We start from the raw sequence: 22,214 nt of genomic DNA on the forward strand, positions 1-22,214 counted from the left end.
TACCGTTGCTGTATTAATGTGAGAGATTGACAGGATAGCGAGTCATGTTGAAGTGGAAAAGTTTTATAAATTCTTTGTATGAATGTTTTGATCGCTCCTTGACTTCGTGCGACGTCTATGCTGTGCCAGATCTACTGTCTTCATTTAATCTACAATGTAAGGTGTGTTCAAGTAAAATAGTGAGCTGTTTGGCCCTAGGGACCCGTGTACGTAATTTACCCCTTCCTGTGAAAAGGAGGAACTGAAACGTCTGCAAGGCACTCTGTTTTATTTTCATATAAAAGTGGCTGCCTTCTATGAGGTCTCACAGTTTTTCTCTTCCCATTAGTAAAAAAAAAAAAAATACTCCTATTGCAGCTATGACCAAGAATTGTCCTCTTGGCAAAAAATGGGACAACGTTGTCAATGATTGTATAAGTTTAAAGGTGTTGGAAACCGGACCTGAACCTCCAACAGGTGAGAAACACAGTTATGTGCCTCTTACGTTGTTATCATACCGTTGCCTCTAATATTCGTCCTAAAACAACACAAAAATGATATTGAACTGTGATTTTTGCTTTTTAGCATTGACTAACATGTCCTTTCATTCTGTTCTGTATTCCCCATAGAGGTGATGCCAGTTTTTGTTCAAAGCACATCAGCCCCACCAATTTCTCTGATTCCAATACTGTGGATTGTGCTGGTTCTGATCACTCTGGGGTCCATTATGGCTTTGGCTCTCTGGTTCATCATATACAGACGTCAGAGGAGACCCAGTAGAACCTCAGGTACATGCGGAACTCGATTGTTGTGATACGGTAGAAACTTCCAGATTTTTCATTCTGTTGACTGACTTTAAATTTGCTATTCAGTAATCACACATCGATGGTATCAGAGACAAGGTCTTAACATTTAAGCTTAAGATTTAACATTTGACACTTACTTGACTTGTAGACAGGTCAGTAAACTCACCTGCCAAAAGTCTTCATTGACTCTCAAATCCAGTTCCACTCGATTATCTATTCATCACAGTAATAAAAAATACCGTTAGCACACAGAAGGATAAAAGCTAGAGCTAGTTAGCATTAACGGCCATGCGACGGCCAGCTAATGCTATCAATTAGCTCCTGATTAGCACATGAGGCTAACTCACCACGATGTGTTGAAAAGTAGTCAGAACTTCGGCACACAGTCTCCAACAATGTTCCCGCTGATGTACGAGTCTTTCCTGACACGTATTTTAATATTTTAATGCGTTTTAATCATTTAATTTCGGTTTAATGCGTTCGGCGGGTTTTTGGTGTAGCGGCTTTCAATCAAGTCTTTTTGAAGGGTGTGGTCTCATTTCTTACTAATCTTGTCAATTTCTCTCGATATAAGAGATCGGGCTAATAGGTAAGTCTCATTTCTACTTAAGTGCACTTCTAGTGTCTTTTAAATGTCTGTGAAAGCCAAATAAAATTAAAATAAAATACACAACTATAATATCGGCAGTATTTTTATCATTTAATTAAACTATAAAAAAGTAACCAATTTTTTTAATGGGTTACATACATATCAAATGTTTTTTCTAGGGAAGAAATTTGCCATTAACTTTGTAAAATTGAAAAAAAAAAATACTATATTGGGATGTATAGGCCTTTCTTTAAAAAATACCTATCATTATTGTTTGGGCAAAATTTTATACTAGTAGTGTCAGTACTTACTACTCAAGAATTGAGTACTTTAGTACTTCATTGCATATGTTTTCTATTATGTTGAGCTTGCAAATTTGTATGATCAGGGTACAGTCGTCTCAGGGGTATTATGAAGGAAGTGGGCGAGCGGGTGTAAGGTGTGACGCTTATGCTCGTTGCGAGAAACTGTGGTTTCTGTTCTTCTCTCGGGCAACCCATGGGTTGGCCCCATTCTTATGTCATGACAGAGAAACTCGGTGAAGTGTTAGTTATTATGTAAATTAGTTGACTTTTTTTCATTTTGCGCTTGATGGGTTTGTAGACCCACCAGAAACCTATAAAGCAATTAAAATTTATATTGTCCACAATATGTATATGAAATTACTCCAAGCATATTCACTCAAGCTTATTTGTTGTTCTCATTTATTTCATTGCAGAAGAAGTGGAGTCTGAACCTGAGCATCCCCAAAAAATAGAGCCGCCCGTTGAAAGTCACTTGTCCCCTTCAGCATCACCAGCCTTTTCAGCCTGTGCCCACCTATACCACCAGGGACCCCACAACACCTCAAAATGGGACGACGACTTTGTCAATTGCAGGGGGACCTCAAAATGTCAGAAGGGAACTCGCGGAGAGGAAACAGACCATGCTGAGGAGATTGGAGTGCTGCTACTATGCAATGCCATGAGAGAGCACAGACTTCCACTTCCTGCCACAGAACTTGGTGGCACGGCATTGGTTACAACCAAAACTATGTAGATTCTATTTCAACTTCATACATCTTTCTCGCTGGGATTCTGTTGCAATCACATTAACTGCCACAGTAGGCATCCAGAAATTGACCGATTCTGTTAGTGGCATCTTTAAACATGACATTATGTTTAAGTGCCCGACAATTCTGCCTAGCAACAGCGTGGATACGCTGCTTAACCCGGTTGATGAATTCAGTTTAATTTGCGACATTTAAAAATAAAACCCAACGGATTTTCATCCTTTCTGCAATTTATAACATTGCAAATAGATCACATAGAATGTTTGGTGCCTTATCAATATCTGTGATAGAAGAATATCACCGATAAGAGGTCACTACCGCATAACAAAAGTGCACTTAACCCTTCTTTGTGTGTTTGGAGTTTTAGGAAGAAGTTTTGCTTTTGACTCATGTGGCTGTGAATATTTAAATATACAACACTTGCATCTTTCAGAACCTGTTAATGAATACTAGGAAATACTAAAGTCAAGTATTTTGCACACAAGTGATTATTCCATCCCTTTGTCGAATGCTCAATCCGTGCAGACAATGTGGTGCAAATACAAAACATATTAGCGCATCACTTATTAGATTAGCATCCCCATGTTGTGTTCTTTAAATAAAGGCAGTGTTCATATCATGTCAGGTCAAATTCCATCCTTGCTCTTTTTAGAAGGTTGCTGCTAGGCGGCAGTTGGAAGAGAAGAACAAACATGATGCGAAAATAACGACTTGTCAATGCAACAGCATAGTGCGAGTCTCAGTTTCCACATACCTGGGTGAGTCACTGCTACTCTCTCCTGTCCAGGAGTGTTCATTGAAATTGCTGCAGATTATGGCTGGTAGTAATCTATAATCACAGATAAGTACTGGGGTTATCAGTGACAGCTAGGTGGAAATATTCCGGGGAACTTTCCCCGGGCAGACTGCCGCTAGTTTCTCTCCGTCTGGTGACCAAGGTTTTCCTCTTTTCGAAACTCTCTCTGCCTTTTCCACGCTTTTCCAGGCTGGATACGATCATGTCGGCCAGGTCCTGCTGCAGTCGCTGGATGTTCTCCCTGAGACCAACATGGATTGCTGCAGATTTCTTTTTTTGTCGGGAAGATTGGTTGACTTACGCTGTTGGTGGTGTAGGTAGATTGTATTTGCCTCCGGTCACTCCAGTTAACCAGTAAGTCATCTCCTTGCCTTTCCCCTGTGGGTCAGTAATGGACACCCAACAGTTGCTATTTTGCAATTCAGGTTTGGATGAAGAAGCAGGTCAAAGTGCATCCAGCTCACCTTCAGATACGTCTCTCCTCTTTGCTCATACTGAAATTGACAATCAGTCCTCTGCAGAATGTTGATGGTGGACTGACTTACATGGATTCTCAGCGCTGGAACATGGGGATTACACATTAAACCAAGTGCTTACTGCAGGGTAGATGTTTGTGCGCAGTTTCTTACGCAGGCCCGTGGACTCCATTCGTGATGCCGTGTTGACTGTATCTCCAAATAGACAATAGCGGGGCATTTTGTTCCCCACCACTCCAGCAGCACAGGGACCTCCACAAACACAATGAACTTATTTTAAGTAGGTTATTATATTATTTTTATTCATTTTTTTGATATTTGCTTTTAATATTTTTAATACATTATATTATATTATATTATATTATATTATATTATATTATATTATATTATATTATATTATATTATATTATATTATATTATATTATATTATATTATATTATATTATATTATATTATATTTTTAATGTCCAAATATTTTTTCTGGTGCCCTCTTTTACCTGAATGCACGCCAATCCGTATCCACAAAGGAATGCCCGGCAAGTGCTGCAGCTCAAACGTCCCAACAAATGACAAGATGTCCAGTGCCATGTGTGCAATGTCCACGGCATGCCTGTCGCCGTTGCGTTTTGGCAGACCCGATGCGACCATGTACGCATCGCCAATTGTCTCGACCTGAAAACAAATATCATCAGCGTCCTGGTTGAAGACGAAATCGAGATGAAAGAGTGGAGATGCCACCTTGTAGACGTCATGGTGGTCGAGGACGCTGTCAAAGTTCTTGTAGATCTCATTGAGCATGTCCACCACCTCCATGGGTGTGCTGTAGTGGCAAAGTGTGGTGAATCCGACAATGTCGCTAAAATACACCGTCACTTCTTCGTAGAGCTCCGGCTCCACTATGCCTGTCTCCTTCAGTGACCTCACCACTGGGCTGAGAAGAAAAAATATGGAGACTCATCAAAAATGCTCTTCCACTCCAACATTTCAGGTACTAAACCCACCCGGGAAGTAGCATGAAGTTAAGACGGTCCGCTCTGTCCCTCTCAGCCTTGTATAAAGCTGTCCTCTCCTCCACCAGATTCTCCAAAGTCCTCGAGTACATCTGGAGACGGCGGATCAGGTTGTCCATGTATGTCTCGGTGGCTTGATTGTGCAAATTGCTGCGACAACAAAAAAACATCTTAGCAATATTCGGTTTGCAAACATCTCATCTGAAGGTCGAGAAGATTTTGCGACATACCTGAAAATCTTACCCAGCGTTAACTCGATTTTCTTAAAATCTGGCCTCCGTTCAGGATCTTCATCCCAGCAGTTGTTCATCAACATGTACAACTTGCGTAACACACGGAAGCAGACGAGATGAGATCTTATCAGCTTGATCGATACGCCTTTCCTCATTCTCAATTTATTTCTCTCACCTCAGTTTCTTTCTCTGACACTCCATCAAAGTTGAGTTCTGGTCTGAACACACGCATCCCGTTAGGATACTGCACCCTGTAAATCTTCTCTGATGGATGAGATAACATTGAATTTACACACATATCTATTCATTAACTAATCACTAATCAATACCTGCACGACTCAAATAGTATTGAGTATAAAACGGAGGCTGCCTCAGAATGATTTCATGTGCGATGATGCCATAGCTGTAGACATCTCCTTTTTGAGATACACCATCTTTACGGAGATGTTCCGGCGCTGTCCATACATCTGAAGGGGGAGGAATTAATGACAGCACAATATTACAATGAAAAAAAAAAATTCTCCCGCTTACCTCTGCCTGGCCTCAAAAGTGTATGACAGCCAAAATCGGTGATTTTCACCACCATGCGGTTGTCAACCACACAGTTGGTGGATTTGAGGCGCCCGTGGACTGCAATGTTACTGGAGTGGAGATAAGACATGCCCTGGTGCAGGTAGGTGAGAGGTCCATTTTAAATATGTTTAAAAAAAAAAGAATTCAAAAAACACATTCAATTCATTACCTTTGCGATATCATACATGACTGATATTTTAAACTCCATATCCATGAACGTTTCATCTGGGTAGGAAATTCTGTCATTCAGAATGTACTGGAAGGATAAAAAAAATAATAATTAAAAGTGTGTCAGCCATAGTAATCGACAATAAAATGATTGTGTACTATGGAAAAAGATAGACGCCATCATATGTCATAATAAAAGTAATAAATCACAGGTATTGCACAAACGTGTCCAATTCGGTTTGGCTGCTATTTGGGATGTGTGTGTGTGTTTTATTTGGAATCATTTCCTCACCCTGAGGGATCCCCTGGAGCACAGCTCAAACATCCCAAACACGGCATACTCAAACTTCACCGTGCCGTAGAACTTGGTCAAGTTGTAGTAATCGATACGCAGCAGCTTGAATCAAAACATATAAAAGGGAAGGTAAAAATTCTGTATCTTATTATTACATTGTGTGGAATGTCTTACAGTGTTAAGCTCAATCTTCTGCTCGTCTGTGAAGTCTCCATCGGTTTGTTTGAGCTCTTTTAAGATGACGGGCTAAAAATGCAAGAGTCAAAAGCTGTTAATATTTTCGCTTCCCATTCTTTATGGATGTTTTTTTTTTTTAAACCTTTTTATCATAGCGGCCACGACGTGAGTAGAACGTGCTATCCTTCCTCTTATCTTCATCAATCTGTTCCAAACAGGTAGAGATGATTACAGCAGCTTGGTGCCATTACGGTAATAAATACCGACTTGTTTCTTCTATGCATTTCTAATCTCAAATTCTGCGGACTTTTACCTTTAGGGAGACCTCCTTCTCATCCAGTGGACCAATCAGGTGAGGGTTGATGTGAGACCACCTTTTTTGCATTGGACGTTGTTTTCTGTTCTGCCTAGCGTGAATTGGAATCAAATTAAGTTGGATCATGTGTGTTTGCACACACACACACACACGTAAACACTTCCTACCTGTAGAAGATGAGCGCGACGACGGTCACCACGACGACACTCAGGCTCAGAACGATCACAATCACAGTCTGCGTGGTCAAGACTACAAACAAACGTACAAAAAGCTCATGTCCGAAGTAGGCAAATAAATCCCCCAAAAATAAATAAATAAATAGATAGATAGATAGATAGATAGATAGATAGATAGATAGATAGATAGATAGATAGATAGATAGATAGATAGATAGATAGATAGATAGATAGATAGATAGATAGATAGATAGATAGATAGATAGATAGATAGATAGATAGATAGATAGATAGATAGATAGATAGATAGATAGATAGATAGATAGATAGATAGATAGATAGATAGATAGATAGATAGATAGATAGATAGATAGATAGATAGATAGATAGATAGATAGATAGATAGATAGATAGATAGATAGATAGATAGATAGATAGATAGATAGATAGATAGATAGATAGATAGATAGATAGATAGATAGATAGATAGATAGATAGATAGATAGATAGATAGATAGATAGATAGATAGATAGATAGATAGATAGATAGATAGATAGATAGATAGATAGATAGATAGATAGATAGATAGATAGATAGATAGATAGATAGATAGATAGATAGATAGATAGATAGATAGATAGATAGATAGATAGATAGATAGATAGATAGATAGATAGATAGATAGATAGATAGATAGATAGATAGATAGATAGATAGATAGATAGATAGATAGATAGATAGATAGATAGATAGATAGATAGATAGATAGATAGATAGATAGATAGATAGATAGATAGATAGATAGATAGATAGATAGATAGATAGATAGATAGATAGATAGATAGATAGATAGATAGATAGATAGATAGATAGATAGATAGATAGATAGATAGATAGATAGATAGATAGATAGATAGATAGATAGATAGATAGATAGATAGATAGATAGATAGATAGATAGATAGATAGATAGATAGATAGATAGATAGATAGATAGATAGATAGATAGATAGATAGATAGATAGATAGATAGATAGATAGATAGATAGATAGATAGATAGATAGATAGATAGATAGATAGATAGATAGATAGATAGATAGATAGATAGATAGATAGATAGATAGATAGATAGATAGATAGATAGATAGATAGATAGATAGATAGATAGATAGATAGATAGATAGATAGATAGATAGATAGATAGATAGATAGATAGATAGATAGATAGATAGATAGATAGATAGATAGATAGATAGATAGATAGATAGATAGATAGATAGATAGATAGATAGATAGATAGATAGATAGATAAATAAATAAAATGTGTTAACTGTGGAAATGAACAGGAATTCATAAGAATAATGGTCAATTGGTTACAATACGGAAGATAAATGATATTTTATTTCTATTGATGTTTCAATCGATTATTTTTCAACTCTTTTCTTTGTCAGAGAACTCCATGTGTTTCTGAAGTGAGTCAGATTTCAAGATTATTAAAAAAGGTGTACCCCAAGGGTCAACTTTAGTCCCCTTATATTTCCTCGAATGCGTCAATTTTCAATTTGTGTGTGTATATCTACCGTCGGAATTTTCCGGTATATCTTGAGGCAAACGATTTCCTTTCCAAGCCAGAGCAGGATGATGGGCCACATCGATAGTTTCATTCCTCGACGTGTCAAACACTAGCAGAGTCTCATACTGCGGAAGAAATAACATTTGTGACATTCGGACTCTCCGAAAACGATGAAAGATGCTGCGGGTCATCTCACCTTGCCGGTTAGAGTGGATGTGTAAATCATGGTGAAGTTAACGTCTCTGTCACCGTACTTGTCCAAGACATAATGGCCTGCCATACCTGCATGCAGCAAATTTACACTTCACGAAACTGACCAACGTGTCAATGCCAAAATCCAGACATACCATAAAAGGAAGCATTCCCGAATGGATTATCGCTAAGCGGGACGTCATTAACTCCTGTGCGACTGGTGTTATTCTTCTGACTGAGCATCCTCTCCCTGAGGACTTTACCAAACAGTAAAGCGGCGTCGTGATAGCCAGCCACATAGTCATTAATCTGCCGTTGAAAGAGAGAAAAAGTTCAACGTTTTCCTAAATTCCATTTAAAGTCCAGCTCACCGTGTCGTTAAAAGGTAAAGTCGATCCGTAGTCGTAGTTTCTCTGCGGGAGAGTGACGACCAGGACGTTACGCATGGCCTGATTGGATGTCGTGTTGACATAATACTCAGGACTGGATGAGAAGAAAAGAGGGCCTTAACTGTTAATTAAAATGATCAAATGGACTATAGCTGTGTTGAGAAGCTTACTTGTAAATATCCATGAGAATGAACATGATATCTGGCTGAATCGGGCCCACTTTGGACTTTATTCGAATGATGTCATCAGGACGGCCACAAATGATGAAAACTGAAATGAATATAGAGGTTGCATCATTAGAGCAAAAAATAAATTCGATTCTAATTGAATCAAAGCACTTTTTGCCTTTTGTTGATTGATTTGGTCTAATATAGAGCTGTTAGTTAGTGATACTGATACCAAGTATCGATACTATGAAATAAAAAAAGGGTCACCCACTGTTACTGTGTCGTCGGTTATCTATGAGAGCTTCCTTTAAGTCGTTCTCGGAACGTAGCATTTCTCTTTTGATTTTCGTAGCAAAGTTGGCGGAAGGAGCTTCCAGTCCATTGGTATACCTTCAAACAAAGTAAGGGAACGACAAGAAGGAGATGAGAACAGCAACGGCAAAGAACCGAGCGATGATGTCATCATGGCTCACCAGAAGCAATCCTCTGTCGCGTTATCGCTGGACTTCTTATATACGTAAACATGCTGCCATTCATCCTTGAATGGCAACTCCTCCTTCAGAAAGTGGTAGAACATATCCGAGATCTTGCGTGCCGGCGGCAAAATCCGAGTCAATTTCGGCTTGTAGTCGCAAGAGAGGCCGAAGCTCCCGGCGGAAATGACGGGCGTGCTTAGGGTCAGGCCAACTTCATCACTGAAGCGCCAGGGATGCACATCAGTGGGTTACAACTTGAAAGCGTGATGATGATAGAGGAGCAAAGTCATACTCACTCCACTAACTGGAAGGTAGCGTACGTGCACGAAGGCCCCAGCATGACACAACCGACGTCACCATTATTCTGTAGAGTCAAAGTGAAGTGGATCTTTCTGACTCATCACCAAATAAATATATAAATATGTATATATTATATACAGTCATGTAAAGAAAAAATATGTTGATGCACACTCACGTGTAGCATCTTGAGTATGGCCACGCCTTCGCAAGTGCTGCTGCCACAGCCTTGCCGGTTGTACAGGGTCGTGTTGAAGCCGTGGTAGTTAGCTGTCAAAGCGAAGCTTAAATCTGGACACATGGAAGAGAAGATTTACGAAGGTATAACATTTATTTATTATCATTTTTAGATGTCCATATATTTTGCTATGTGGGATTATTTTTTTCCTTATCATTTTACCAACAGTATCAGCACAGAAAGATTTCTGCTTTTCTTTGCATAGCAACAATGCAAGCCAATAGGAGCGCGAGAAAAAAAATATAAACATTCAAACCCTACTATGTTTAATATTCTCCTTCCTGTCCTCTTCAATGGCTCGCGCCACCGCCGCCTCCACGAAGGGCCGACTCCACCCGTACGTGTTGTCTTCCAGCAGCACAACGTTCATAGCGAATCGACGTTTGGACGCCAGACAGTCGTCCAGCATCTTGTTGCCCATCACCGCCATGACCAACATTCCCAGGTAAGGTAAACTATTCAAACCTCTCATCTTATACCTCATTCTAGTCATTTTTTTTGTCTTGCCACAGTTCCTACATCTCCCCCCCTCAAAAAAAATCACTTCTTTTCAGAGTTGAGCACCTCCTGAGATTGCTTCAATCCAAAGCGAAGAGGTGAAAAAAAAATCTGTTGATTCACACTCCTTCATCCAAGCGCGTGAAAAAAAAAAATCAGCTTTTTCCTGAGATTTTGTAAAGACAATGCGGAAGACCGCCACCCTGCCGCTGCTTCGCCGGTGAAAGCTTGAGAGCAATAATCCTCCTGCTTGCTGTGTGCTTGCGCTATCAGTCCTCCCTCCGTGCGTTAATGAACAACTGATAGTCACAACACCATCCAGGCCAAGGCAAGCCGGCCGTTGAAGACTCCCACACTCCATTAGGGCCAACACTAAACCACCCCAGTATTATTTTAATTATACGCTGACCTTTCCGACCTGGAAATCTTCACAATGGATGTGACGGAGGAGCGCTAATAATTGATTGGTTTAATTAACATGACTGGTTAAATATTCTTTTCTTATTGGAGTGAATGGTGAATACAAAAGGTGACTTACTGTTTGTCAGTGTTCTGAAGTTTTGTTTTTTTCACTCAAGGGAGAGGGACTGTATGGTGAAAGGGACAAAGGTAACGACAGGTTATAAATACAGGGCTGGTGTGGAGCTGATAAACAGTGTATGCTATAAAAGTAGGGCAGATTAAGCCTGTAAAAGACCAAACCACTTATGAACCGCTGTAACCACAGTTAAAAGACCTGAGAGACATTTTTGGGGGGTTTTAGTTCATTTTGTTTTTTGAAAATTCAGTTTGTTTTTTATCAGCAGGTTCAATTTTTTTTATTCTTTGTCTAATCTAAATAAAAACATGCTCTCAAGTTCTATTTTCTATGTTGTTTTGTTTTTATCAAATTTGGTGTTGCATATAATGGACAGTAAAATTTGGTTGTCATTTTTTACTTTTACAGTAAATGTGTCAAATCAGTGCTTCTAATTTTAGGATTTTTTTTTTCTGTACTTTTCCATCTTAAGTACATAATATGAATATTTATTCCCACTTCTGGCTTTATTACATCCGTTACCAATACCAAACAGCACAAAAACAACATACCACAGTTGAGTCCATCGTCAATATTTCCATTGAAAGCTTCTTGCTCTCCAGCATCATAACTCAGCTTCCTGTTGAAGTGCCACCTTGCTGGTCGTAAAGCTCCTGAGCAAACATATATGACGTTGTAATATTTAGGTTGGCGGGGACCAAACAGCCATTTAGACCCATTTCATGTGAGGAGGTCTTCCACCTCCAAGCCGCCCCTGGCATATTATCAAGGAGAGGAAACATTGACATATTAAAAGGAACATATTGTGTCCTCACAGTTGTGTTTCATGGTAACCACATGAAATGAAAACATGCTAGAATATTTTTTTTTTTCCGGAGGTTCTTGCAAAACAAATCGACCACATTAATAATATTTACATGCTCTTCATCGTTTACTTATATTTATTAGTGTGCATAATATGTTGATGGATTCATTAACAAGGGTCACAACCGGAAAGCAATGCAATGTATGTCTTATCGTTTTAAGTTGTGCACGTACGAAGCTAAATGAGACGACATTGAGGTCAGACTTTGATGTGATGGCTTCAGAAGCTAATGATTAGTTTCTTTATGGCACCTCATGCAATTAAAGGCATCAATTCGCAGGCCATTAATAAATCAGGCAAATTGTTGACCTCCATGACGACAAACTCACTCACTTGTATGAAATGACTTGGTGAAATTAAGTTCACACGGATGCGCAGCATGAATTCACATGTCAGTGACGTCACGTGGCCAATTTTGCACCCAAATGAGGTCACACTTATTAACACCGTGGCACTATCTCTTCTTTTGAACCACACGTTTACTTCTGATTTATGATTGCTGATAAAACGCCCAAGTGATTCATATTTACCAGACACTTGCACAATCTAGCTGTTCTAGATAAATCAATGTTTACAAAGATAATAGCTTAGTTTTGTGTGAGACAATCATTCATTTATCTGTTTACGATTGGAGTGGTCGAACTGTTCCTGATTGGTTAATTGACCTATTTTGCGACTAATTTTAAATTGTACTCAATAGTTAAATGGTTTGCAATACTTACAGCATCAGGGGCTTCAACTGGGGCTTCAGTATATTGCTTAATGGGCCACCTCAAACCAACAAGCTCTGAGTTGGAAGGAAACAACTACCACCTCCGCCTTGCCACTGATGGGTTGAGATTTGATGCATCGCGCATGCGTAATTCATTACACGAAGCGTCAATTATGTCTTGGTTTCTGTTAAGATTCCTTACAGAGAAATATAATCACTGTTTGTTACAAATCTGGACAAACCATTGAATGTTATTAGTGTAGAAATAACGTTAATGATATTAATTTGTCTTTTTTTTATTAGAATGTCCGTTTTCCAGAGCGTTTTAAGAGATTCTTTCTCTCTCCAATGTCGCTCTCTGGTGGAAAATGTGACTCACTGAAAACAAGATAAAACGAGTTTCATGGATTAAAGGTCTGCGCTGCCACCGTCATTTTGGACTGTTATTATAATTACAGAAATCCAGATTAAAATAAAGCAGATTAAGTGATTATTTTAGCAATTAAATTAATCCCAGCTAATACTGGCCAATGTATTTAATCTTTTCATTATTATGTTATCTATGTAATATTTATATTATTATGTTACCTGTATAATATGTATATTAAACATACTATATAATCACATTATTTTTTATTACACTAGATCCGTTTGATTGACAAGCAAGTCACCCTCCAAACCCCGCCTACTCGCTGACGTCACTAACCGGCCATCGTGACCATGATTGGCTGCCAACGGAGCTTGACATTGGGAAAAGAAACCCGACCCGTTTGTCAAGATATGTTTTGGAAGGTGTGAGATCTAAAAACGTATCAGCACCGTGGACCTAAAAGGAAAGACAAGAATATGCGGCAGTTTGATGAACAAACGAAACCTTTTTAAAACGGAGGAGTCCAGTTCATGGGGTGACTGATTGACTGATGCATTCATTTTCAAGACTGCAGATCTATCTCGGAATCTTTTTATTAATGTTGGTGCACGTGTTCTCGAGCAAGAGTGGAAGCAAAACAGCTGGAATTTAAAGAGAAGACAAGAAAACCAGCAGGTCGGCATGTCTGCAGACAGAACTATCCTATGCCTGTTTGATGTGGATGGTACTCTGACGCCACCGAGAGAGGTGAGCGTCTTAGACAAATACTCTCATATAAGCAAAAGCTAACATCTTATATAAAGTATTTCCATTCATCCATCGATTGAGTGATTTTTTTTTTCCATCTTTGCACTGAGTAATGCATTTTAATTTGCAGAAAATAGACCCAGAGCTGGATGAGTTCTTCCAAAAATTAAGAAGGAAAGTCAAAATTGGCATTATCAGTGCGTCAGATTATTCCAAAATTGCGGAACAACTCGGCGAAGGAGATGACGGTGAGTCAATTGATCCAATTAAGGAATTAGGATATATATATTTTTTTCAATGTACGCCATGATTGATATGCAAATGACAACTAAGTGTGCAACGCTGCAATTACTGCTTATCATAAATCTACCAAGTAAATCATATTTATCCACCTTTTTCTCCTCTTTTGCAGTCATACACAAATTTGACTACGTGTTTGTTGAAAATGGCACCGTGCAGTACAAAAATGGCAAACTCCACTCAAAGCAGGTAAGTGACAATGGTGGGAAGTAATTCATGACAATTATGCACTTCTTTTTTTACATACCTGTGCTGTACTTTTATTTAAAAACAGATATTTACTTCTTACCTTAAAATGAGCGTGCTGCTTCACAGGCAATCCAGAATCATATCGGGGAAGAGCTGCTGCAGGACCTCATTAACTTCTGCTTAGGCTACCTGGGGCTCATCAAACTGCCAAAGAAAAGGTTAATCATCCAAAAATTGGGTTATTGTTTTTTTGGCGCTTCTGTGGAAGGTTCTGAACAATTTCCAATGCCTCTCTATCGACAGGGGAACGTTCATTGAGTTCAGGAATGGAATGCTCAACATTTCCCCCATCGGTCGGAACTGCACATTCGAGGAACGAATTGAATTCTCTGAAATTGATAAGGTAAAAAAAAAAAAAAAAACGGTTATTGTTATTCATGAGACTGGGGAGCGAGTCATACATTTCTGTTGGTTCTATGAAAACCTGATAGTGATCCTTTGTGACTGCTGTTTGTGAAGTATGAAACTTTACGGAGACAAAACTAGTCCGTTAATATTTAGTAGCTAAACAAACTGGTTTGTGATTCAGTAAACGTGTTTAATCACGTAAGGGGAGTTTGAACATTGTTGCACTTTCGGGACAGTTGTCTTGGCTGCACATTGACGGGTCGCTCAAGCTGACCGAAAATTAACCCCCTCAGCTTCTTTCTAAAATTCACACTAGTATTCTTTAGCAGTTGTGATGAACATATTTGAGGAGTTCCATTAATTCCATTACATTTTCTGTGCAGCAACAATGTTTTTCCCTTTCACAGAAAGAAAGAATTCAGGAGAAATTTGTTGCTGCCCTGAAGGAGGAATTTGCCGGAAAGGGACTGCGGTTCACTCGAGGTGAGAAATGTTGGTTTGTATGAGAACATAATGTGTAAGTTATTATAGCAATGATTTATGATTATATTAGTATTAAAAAAAATCTTTATGTATTCTCATTCATCCAGATCGTTCTGGTTGTCTTTAAAGTATGGTGCAGTGGAGTTTAAAAAAAAAAAAAAAAAAACACTTCTATAGGGTCTTGCTAAAATGTTTGCCTCAAGCTATAGTCAGAATGAATTTTCACTCTCCCCTGCATTAGAGGCTGAAAGCAAAAAGCATTAGCGCCAACTGCCGTAAATAGTATGGCAGATGATGGACATGTGAGGAGGCGTGTGAGGGAAAACAGCCTTCTGATTGGCTGCTTGCCGTACAGTTGCTGCCTTTATCACTTTCAATGCGGCTGAAAGAAAAGGCGTATTTAGGTTAGAAGGGAAGATGGGGGGGTGGGGCCTAATTATATAGGTCAACAAAGGTTATGGAAAAATAAATGGAATGAGTTTATATGAGTTAAATTCATTTTGGATATTATTGCTTTCATCGGTGACCTGGTTCCCAAAACACTCTGGTGGTGTTTGGACACCACGTTGACTTGATGGCCGCAGCGTTTGCTGGTCTGCTAACAAAGTCACTGAACTGTGAGGAAAAAAACAGGTTTGTCCGCTGATTGAAAAAGCCTCCATCAAGGGCAAGAGTCATTTGGCAGCATATGGCTAATGGTTTTGTTTTGACACGTTTGTGTAAAAAAAAAAAAAAACTGGATTTACTCCATCCTCCTTTGTTCTTTATTTGCAGGATTATTTCTTCATTCTTTTGTACAATCGAAGATTATGCAAGCGAGTACCCAAATATTGACCTTTGCTTTGTGCTCTTAGGTGGTCTCATCAGTTTTGACGTGTTTCCCGAAGGCTGGGACAAGAGGTTATGTCTGGATTTGCTAGCGAGCGAAGGCCTGGATGCCATCTACTTCTTCGGCAATGAGACGTCAGATGTACGTTTGTCAAATTTGTATCCTCTATTTTCACTTTAGACAAGTCAAGTGTAAAGCAATGTCGTCCTCAAATAACCTGTAATCCATCCGAGGACCTTTTGTTCCTTCAATATATGTCGAGTGCTAAGTGCTAATTATTTGAGGTCATGCCAAATAGTTAATAGTTGTTTTGGAGGCAGGCCAGGTCGTAAATATTGGATTGAAGAAAAAGAAAAAAGTGAGAGTAAATAATCTGTTGAGATGCCGATGTCATGCAGTGAAAGGTTAAAGGTCAGATGAAAAGTGGCTGTGTCTCAACAAGACCTAATCAGGCTGCACTAATCATCCCTCATTGCTTTTTGTGTCTCTTTTCCTCAGGGAGGAAACGATTATGAAATTTTTAACGACCCGCGTACCATCGGCTACACGGTCGACTCGCCGAGAGACACTGCCATCCGATGTCGGCAGCTTTTCTTCGATGAGCCGTCGTGTGAATCCTGATGTTATATATTTTTTTTTTCATGGCCTACTCTGCAGAGTATTTTTTATGCCTGCTGAAAATCAACCAGTGGATCGCAACGGGTTGGTTGTAAACTACTAAAAATGATTTTCTCCAAGTTGTTTTTTAAAATATCTACAGTATAACCCTAAATAGGGTGTAAAAGACAATGTCTTTTTTTTTCTCCGCCATTGTCAAAACGTTCCAGGTTTATTCATGTCTCCGAGGTGCATATCATTTCTAGATTTTATCTGCTTTTATCAAGTTTATATTAGGTATTAGTGAATTTGAACTTTTACAGTGAATGAAGCTTCTGTGATAACGTGACCATGCTAATTTCACGAATGTCCATGTTAAATCCGATGTCTGCATCAGCCCTGTTTTAAACATATTAAACTTGAAAGTGATGACAAGGTGTATGTAGCCTACACTGTAAATCATGAATCTGGTTTTATTCATTCAATGTATCGCTAATAAATCATTTTGACAGAAATTGACATTGCTGAGTAGATTTTACTATTGGATTATTGACATGGGAAAATATGTATTGCTCAGCAAGACTTCTCAAGTGGAAAAACAGACACAAACTGAATCGTCAAATGGTTTCTTGTAATTCCATGGCTCAGTAGAAGCCCCCACCAAAGGAAACATAACTTGGAGGTGCCGAATAAATAATCCAAATTCTATGTTGACAGTGAGACACACAGAAATGCTAAAGAGGTCGTAGTACCACAATACAGTTGAACTGATCACAACCTGAAATTCTACAGTACAACAAACAGTTCTGTGACTAGAAAGTCAAGGAGTCGACTATCATACAAACTAAGCATACACAAAACACACACGGACTATTTGAATGAGTTCACGGCTCCGTACACAAAATGATTTCAAACACAACAGCAAAACAAGCGGAGCCTTATTTCTCACTTAACTCGGCGTGAAGTTTCACCATTTGGGATATTTTGGTATTTCCCGCAACCAAAGATTTAACAGTTAAATCATCAAAAAGAGTAAACAAGACAGTAAAATAACATTTGATATGCATGCTTCAGTCCTCCAGAACGACTCCTGACCAAAACTACCACATTAATCTACTTTTTCCTGTGCTCGAATTTTTTTTCTTCCCCTCAAGCAAAACTAAACATTCACGTTCCTCTTCCAATGACCTTCGCTTTACGTAAGAACCAGGAAGAATATTTAGTGCCCTATTTTGCACCGTAACGATCAGAAAATGGAGTACCGAACTAAAGGATTGTTTTTTGGCACCTTAAGTCTTTTATCATTCGCTACCTTTGTTTGCGGGTCTTGCGCGATCAACCCAAATCAAATGTTTGAACCCGTCATAGTTAGCGGAAGAGCGGTAGCTATTAAGTCAAACGGCAAAGGGAACATGCGCTTGATATACGTTTTTTCAGTCCGTCCATCTACAACCCTGTACATCCACGATCCGAACCTAAGAACTGATGATCTGCCCGGACCAGGTCTCGTGTTTGGTGCCTGGGTTCAGATGAATTATCCTCACCTCCACCGCCTGCACCTTCAGGTTCTTGGGGGGGACTCTGCACACTTTGTAGGTGACCTCGTCGCCTTCAACGGGAACATATTCCCCGTCGATGCTGAAACGGAAAACAGATACGGGTCGACAAATATTATCAGAAGTACTTTAATAGACTTTACATGCATATCTGGATCCAAATGATTTTTTTTGGTGCACCAGCTTGACAAAATATATTTGAGTAAATCCAACATAGCAATTTTCTTCAGTGCAGAAGATTGATGGAGCTTAAACTGGATAAACATTCAACAACTTTCATTTCATCACATCTCAACCGTCACTCACTCGGAGATGTGAACAAAGACGTCTTCGCCGCCACGGCTCGGCCGGATGAATCCGTGTCCTTGGGATCTTGAGAAGTTCTTACAAACGCCCTTGAACACCGGACCTGAGTGAGCTCGGACCGTGCTGCGTGAAACAAAGAAGCGGAGGCGGGGGAATTCAAATTTTGTGTAGTGGCGGCTACGACTGATTCAAAGGCAGAAAGAGAAATGAAAGCGAAACCAGAGAATGTCAGCTCTTCCTCATTGTGTCGAAACAACACAACAGAAGGGGAGATGACTCAATAACAATATTCCACGCAGAAAAAGAACTTACGCCGAGTATGTGCGAGTACGTTTGGTCGGCAGCGGGCTGGGAAGTTCCCTGGGTAGCGCCTGCTCTCCCCTTTCCTCCCAAACTCGACTCCCCTCCCTAAGGAACGGGAAGGAGACGCTGAGCGGGGCGTCGGGGGATCGAAGCGGGGTCGCCGAGGGTGACGTGAGGTTGGGGTCAGTCATGCTGAGTTCGATCGGAGGAAGACGAGGGGGATGCTGCAGTCTGCTGCTGAACACAGCTGTCTCCTGTGAGGCCTCCTTCAGTATGGAACACGAGCTCAGCAAGTTATCCGGGTCAGCACTGTCACTTCGTGTCTATCACACATGCTGTGTGGAAGAACAACACGAGGAAGTGAAGCACATTTAGTGACGATGGAGAGGCGAGCTGAGAGAAGCAGTCGTTGTAGTGATACACAATATTGAAACCACATATTTGGAAATAGAGATATAACTGGTTCAAACATTTGGATGTAGAATAGGAATTAAAATTGCAACTGCATTGTGCTATAATGATTAATGTGATTTAAGATGATTCATTGCATCGCTCTCGTGTCACGCCCACTCGTGTGTGTGATACTGGCAGGTGACGTCACAACAGCTGCAGGAGGCGACCACCGAATGACGTAGGTACCCTAATTCCCAAATGACTATAGAAATCGCATCTTTTTTTTTTTTTTTTTTAGAAGTACCAAAAATAGTACAAATAATCAGAGGCACAATGGCACGAGAGCGAACCGGAAAGATGAATAACAAGCCAACGAATGCACTAAAATGCATCAAATCCACAATATAAAATATTTGCATAATCTCGCTTCTATAAAACTCGAGCAGTCAAGTATGGATGGAATAAAAAGAACCACTGCTGATGATCAATTTAAGATTATCAGAAGCCACGTTGCTCAATTAAAAGACAATATTTGAAAGCGATTTCCCAAAACAATCTGTCCCCATCCCAAAACAAAGCGGACGGTCGCCACCATGCACCATGAAGATGAATGTTACTTACAGCGCGGTTCCAACCAGCTAGTTGGACGGTCGGCTGGCTCACTGTGTCAAACGTGTGAGTTGAATTGATGCGTAGCATTATATAAGGAGCAAATCAAATAAATAATGGGGAAAACCTAACGTGACGGCGGGCGGGCGGGCGTGCGCAGCTGACGGTGGTTTCCGATGCCGTGATGCCAGAGTGCGCATGCGCGTCGCGCTCCACCCTGCAAGCGGATGAGATGCGTTGAAAGTGGGCTTCGCTGGAGCGGAAAGTTCACTTTTGCACAGCTTTTCCGTGACGGAACCACGCGATGATAAGTGGAGAGAAATTTTGGATATTAATCGGCACAATTTCGGGAGTTGATGTTTTATAATAAATTGCAGTGGCGTGTGGTGCGATGGGATTTGGAGCTTCAATGATGACAGAGGCCATCAATGCATACAAATAAACAAAATACAAATACCAGGGAGAATGGAGTCATATGAAAGTCATCCTCTTTATCTGATTTTTTTTTTGGATGCACCATGACCTAGTTTTGCCACCCACCCACCCAATGGTCTCACAGGGGTCACATGAAACATATTACATATATTTATGTCCTTTAAAAGCTTGTCTCTAATCCCTTGTGGGCTCCTGTCACCACACAATGTAACAAATCACAATCGCACTGATGACAAGCCCTTCACATTATTTGATATTATGTTGATATGTCTGTGTATTTAATAAAACATCATAGAAATAAAATATTAAAGGATGTTTAATTCACCACTTGAGTTGTTCCTCTTTTTGACATCTTAAAGTAAACAGCCCACAGATGACATTTTCATCGCAAAAAAATCATCTTTACATCATCCTTTTAGTTATGGTGAAGAAATCATTATACTTATTTGACTTGATTGAATTAATCCACTTTTTTCATTGATTAGGGAAGTGCTTCCCAATGTGAAATAAAATAAGTAAAAGATGATACTTAGGAATCATTCTGCATTAAATATATGCCATGATGGTCTTTAAGGTGAGTCTTTTCACCAATGTCCATATTTCAAGTATGCAAGTGCAGCAGAAGGACTCAGTCAAAGTCAAAAATCATGTTTAGATCCAACCAAAAGTCTTGCAGAGCAGTGATGATGGTCCAAATAATTTCCTCTCCCTGCTAATTGTTCCACCATGACAGCAGCCCCAGGCCTGGCTCACAAATGGTCCCCTAAGACAAGAAACGAGAGTAGGTCAGTCTTTTTTCTCATGGTATGCTATTCGAAATAGTTTAACACACACTAATTACCCACATTAAGCGCATTTAAATATGTTGGTGGTTTGTATACATGCAGCAGTAGCAGAGCTTACTATTATGGTATATGGCGCCTCTTTCTTCTCGCTGGTTTCTTGTGGAGGTGGTGGCGTCGGCTGGCCAGGTTGGGCGGGTGCGTCATCAGTCGTCGGGCCCGTCGGTGACGTATCCACAAAAATCTCATCGGCCACTCGAAAACGGATTTCCTCTCCCTTGTCCATGTAGAGGTCGTGCGCTCCTTCATCTGTCTCATATTCCCAAAGCCAGACTTGCTCGGCTTCGTCGCTTGAGGTTGTAGCTAAGGAAGCCAACGCTATAAAGTAGAATCACTTCATATGAAAATGTCACAAAAGTCAATTTTATGCAATATTTGAGAGGATACAATTTAGTGGGTTGCTGAAGAGACTCTGGCGGGATGAGAATGTCATCAAAGAAGCCCATGGTCACTGCGAAATGGAAACGGAGGTGAGAAGATCTATTTTGCATTCAATAATGGAAGCAGGACACGAGGACTTCAAATGAAGAAGTGAGATTACCATGAACGCCCTCCTGACTGCAATACTTGATTTTGCCGACCAGTATCTCGTCCAGAAAGGGGTGAAAAACAACATACCTGAAATGAACTGACAGCAAAAAGGGAATGGAGGTCAAATCGTTTCGAGGAATTTTTGTACCTTTATACATCTTATGTTGCAAGGCGTGACGGTGTCTTCGTAATGAAATGTAATTTATTTTAGACTATCCCATTATACCTTTAGTGTGTGATGCACCATCCCCTGGCAATATGTATGAATCTTCCAGTTTGGTGATATCATACAAGCAGATGCAGAGGCCGACATTGTAGACCACCTAAAGTTGAAAAAGAAAAAAAAAGAGCAGATGAGCCTCTCGTTATATTATGTCAGATAAATATTAACGACTCACCTTGTTAGCCAGCTTTTTATTCAACTCCTCGGACACAGCCTCGTTGACCTGTCTGTGAAAGTTCCACGGAGGGATCCTGACTGTGTCCATCATCTCCACCAACACGAACATGGTGCAGGCTCGAGCACATGCAACTCAAAATATAACGCGGTGTACAGGAAGAACGTTTTCGTCTCATCTATCAAACACATCTAATAAAAGCATGTCTAAAACGTAAAGTTGCCGTTGGATGCATCGGCGACATGCTGCTACCGTACCGTGTGGCTTTTTTTTACGACAGTGTTAAAAGGGTTACGGCCTGTCGTAATGCGATTTAAAGGGACAGAG

General features: G+C 39.9%; 5 protein-coding genes across 10 annotated transcripts; 2 read left to right on the plus strand and 3 right to left on the minus strand.

Annotated features, from left to right (window-relative positions):
• Positions 1–246: 246 nt before the first annotated feature.
• LOC133170194 (uncharacterized) lies at positions 247–3,044 on the plus strand. The gene is made up of 3 exons (XM_061302925.1): positions 247–456; positions 609–767; positions 2,093–3,044. The coding sequence occupies exons 1-3, from the start codon at positions 297–299 to the stop codon at positions 2,410–2,412; spliced, it is 639 nt and encodes a 212-aa protein (XP_061158909.1). The 5' UTR covers positions 247–296; the 3' UTR covers positions 2,413–3,044.
• On the minus strand, positions 2,062–15,004 carry gucy2ca (guanylate cyclase 2Ca). 6 transcript variants are annotated; one of them, XM_061302840.1, is made up of 29 exons: positions 14,298–15,004; positions 11,566–11,667; positions 11,015–11,063; positions 9,919–10,031; positions 9,740–9,807; positions 9,441–9,662; positions 9,239–9,357; positions 8,971–9,070; positions 8,783–8,894; positions 8,567–8,720; positions 8,416–8,501; positions 8,227–8,344; positions 6,636–6,717; positions 6,466–6,559; positions 6,295–6,357; positions 6,150–6,221; positions 5,973–6,077; positions 5,682–5,768; positions 5,471–5,603; positions 5,269–5,406; positions 5,115–5,203; positions 4,937–5,028; positions 4,698–4,856; positions 4,435–4,627; positions 4,194–4,368; positions 3,851–3,949; positions 3,686–3,780; positions 3,523–3,599; positions 2,062–3,462 (listed from the first exon to the last, which is right to left on the minus strand). In XM_061302840.1, the coding sequence occupies exons 4-29, from the start codon at positions 9,925–9,927 to the stop codon at positions 3,261–3,263; spliced, it is 2,943 nt and encodes a 980-aa protein (XP_061158824.1). In that variant the 5' UTR covers positions 9,928–10,031; positions 11,015–11,063; positions 11,566–11,667; positions 14,298–15,004; the 3' UTR covers positions 2,062–3,260. The 6 variants fall into 6 exon arrangements, 4 of the variants coding, with proteins under 4 accessions (XP_061158824.1, XP_061158822.1, XP_061158823.1 ...); XM_061302838.1 differs by lacking the exon at positions 14,298–15,004 and adding an exon at positions 12,602–12,888; XM_061302839.1 differs by lacking the exon at positions 14,298–15,004 and adding an exon at positions 12,602–12,888 and having other exon boundaries at positions 11,566–11,768.
• Positions 13,309–17,029, plus strand: LOC133170185 (phosphomannomutase 1). Its single transcript, XM_061302911.1, has 8 exons — positions 13,309–13,708; positions 13,839–13,956; positions 14,121–14,197; positions 14,324–14,415; positions 14,501–14,600; positions 15,013–15,088; positions 15,943–16,058; positions 16,416–17,029. The coding sequence occupies exons 1-8, from the start codon at positions 13,643–13,645 to the stop codon at positions 16,536–16,538; spliced, it is 768 nt and encodes a 255-aa protein (XP_061158895.1). The 5' UTR covers positions 13,309–13,642; the 3' UTR covers positions 16,539–17,029.
• csdc2b (cold shock domain containing C2, RNA binding b) lies at positions 16,968–19,878 on the minus strand. Its single transcript, XM_061302931.1, has 4 exons — positions 19,694–19,878; positions 18,689–19,014; positions 18,377–18,499; positions 16,968–18,152 (listed from the first exon to the last, which is right to left on the minus strand). Exons 2-4 carry the CDS (start codon positions 18,868–18,870, stop codon positions 17,990–17,992), a joined length of 468 nt encoding a protein of 155 aa, XP_061158915.1. The 5' UTR covers positions 18,871–19,014; positions 19,694–19,878; the 3' UTR covers positions 16,968–17,989.
• Positions 19,879–20,414: 536 nt separating this feature from the next.
• On the minus strand, positions 20,415–22,163 carry polr3h (polymerase (RNA) III (DNA directed) polypeptide H). The gene is made up of 6 exons (XM_061302924.1): positions 21,888–22,163; positions 21,716–21,812; positions 21,500–21,586; positions 21,346–21,409; positions 21,020–21,248; positions 20,415–20,879 (listed from the first exon to the last, which is right to left on the minus strand). The coding sequence occupies exons 1-6, from the start codon at positions 21,996–21,998 to the stop codon at positions 20,829–20,831; spliced, it is 639 nt and encodes a 212-aa protein (XP_061158908.1). The 5' UTR covers positions 21,999–22,163; the 3' UTR covers positions 20,415–20,828.
• Positions 22,164–22,214: the final 51 nt, after the last annotated feature.

The sequence above is a fragment of the Syngnathus typhle genome, linkage group LG17, assembly GCF_033458585.1.
Source record: "Syngnathus typhle isolate RoL2023-S1 ecotype Sweden linkage group LG17, RoL_Styp_1.0, whole genome shotgun sequence".
NCBI classification, from domain to species: Eukaryota; Metazoa; Chordata; class Actinopteri; order Syngnathiformes; family Syngnathidae; genus Syngnathus; species Syngnathus typhle.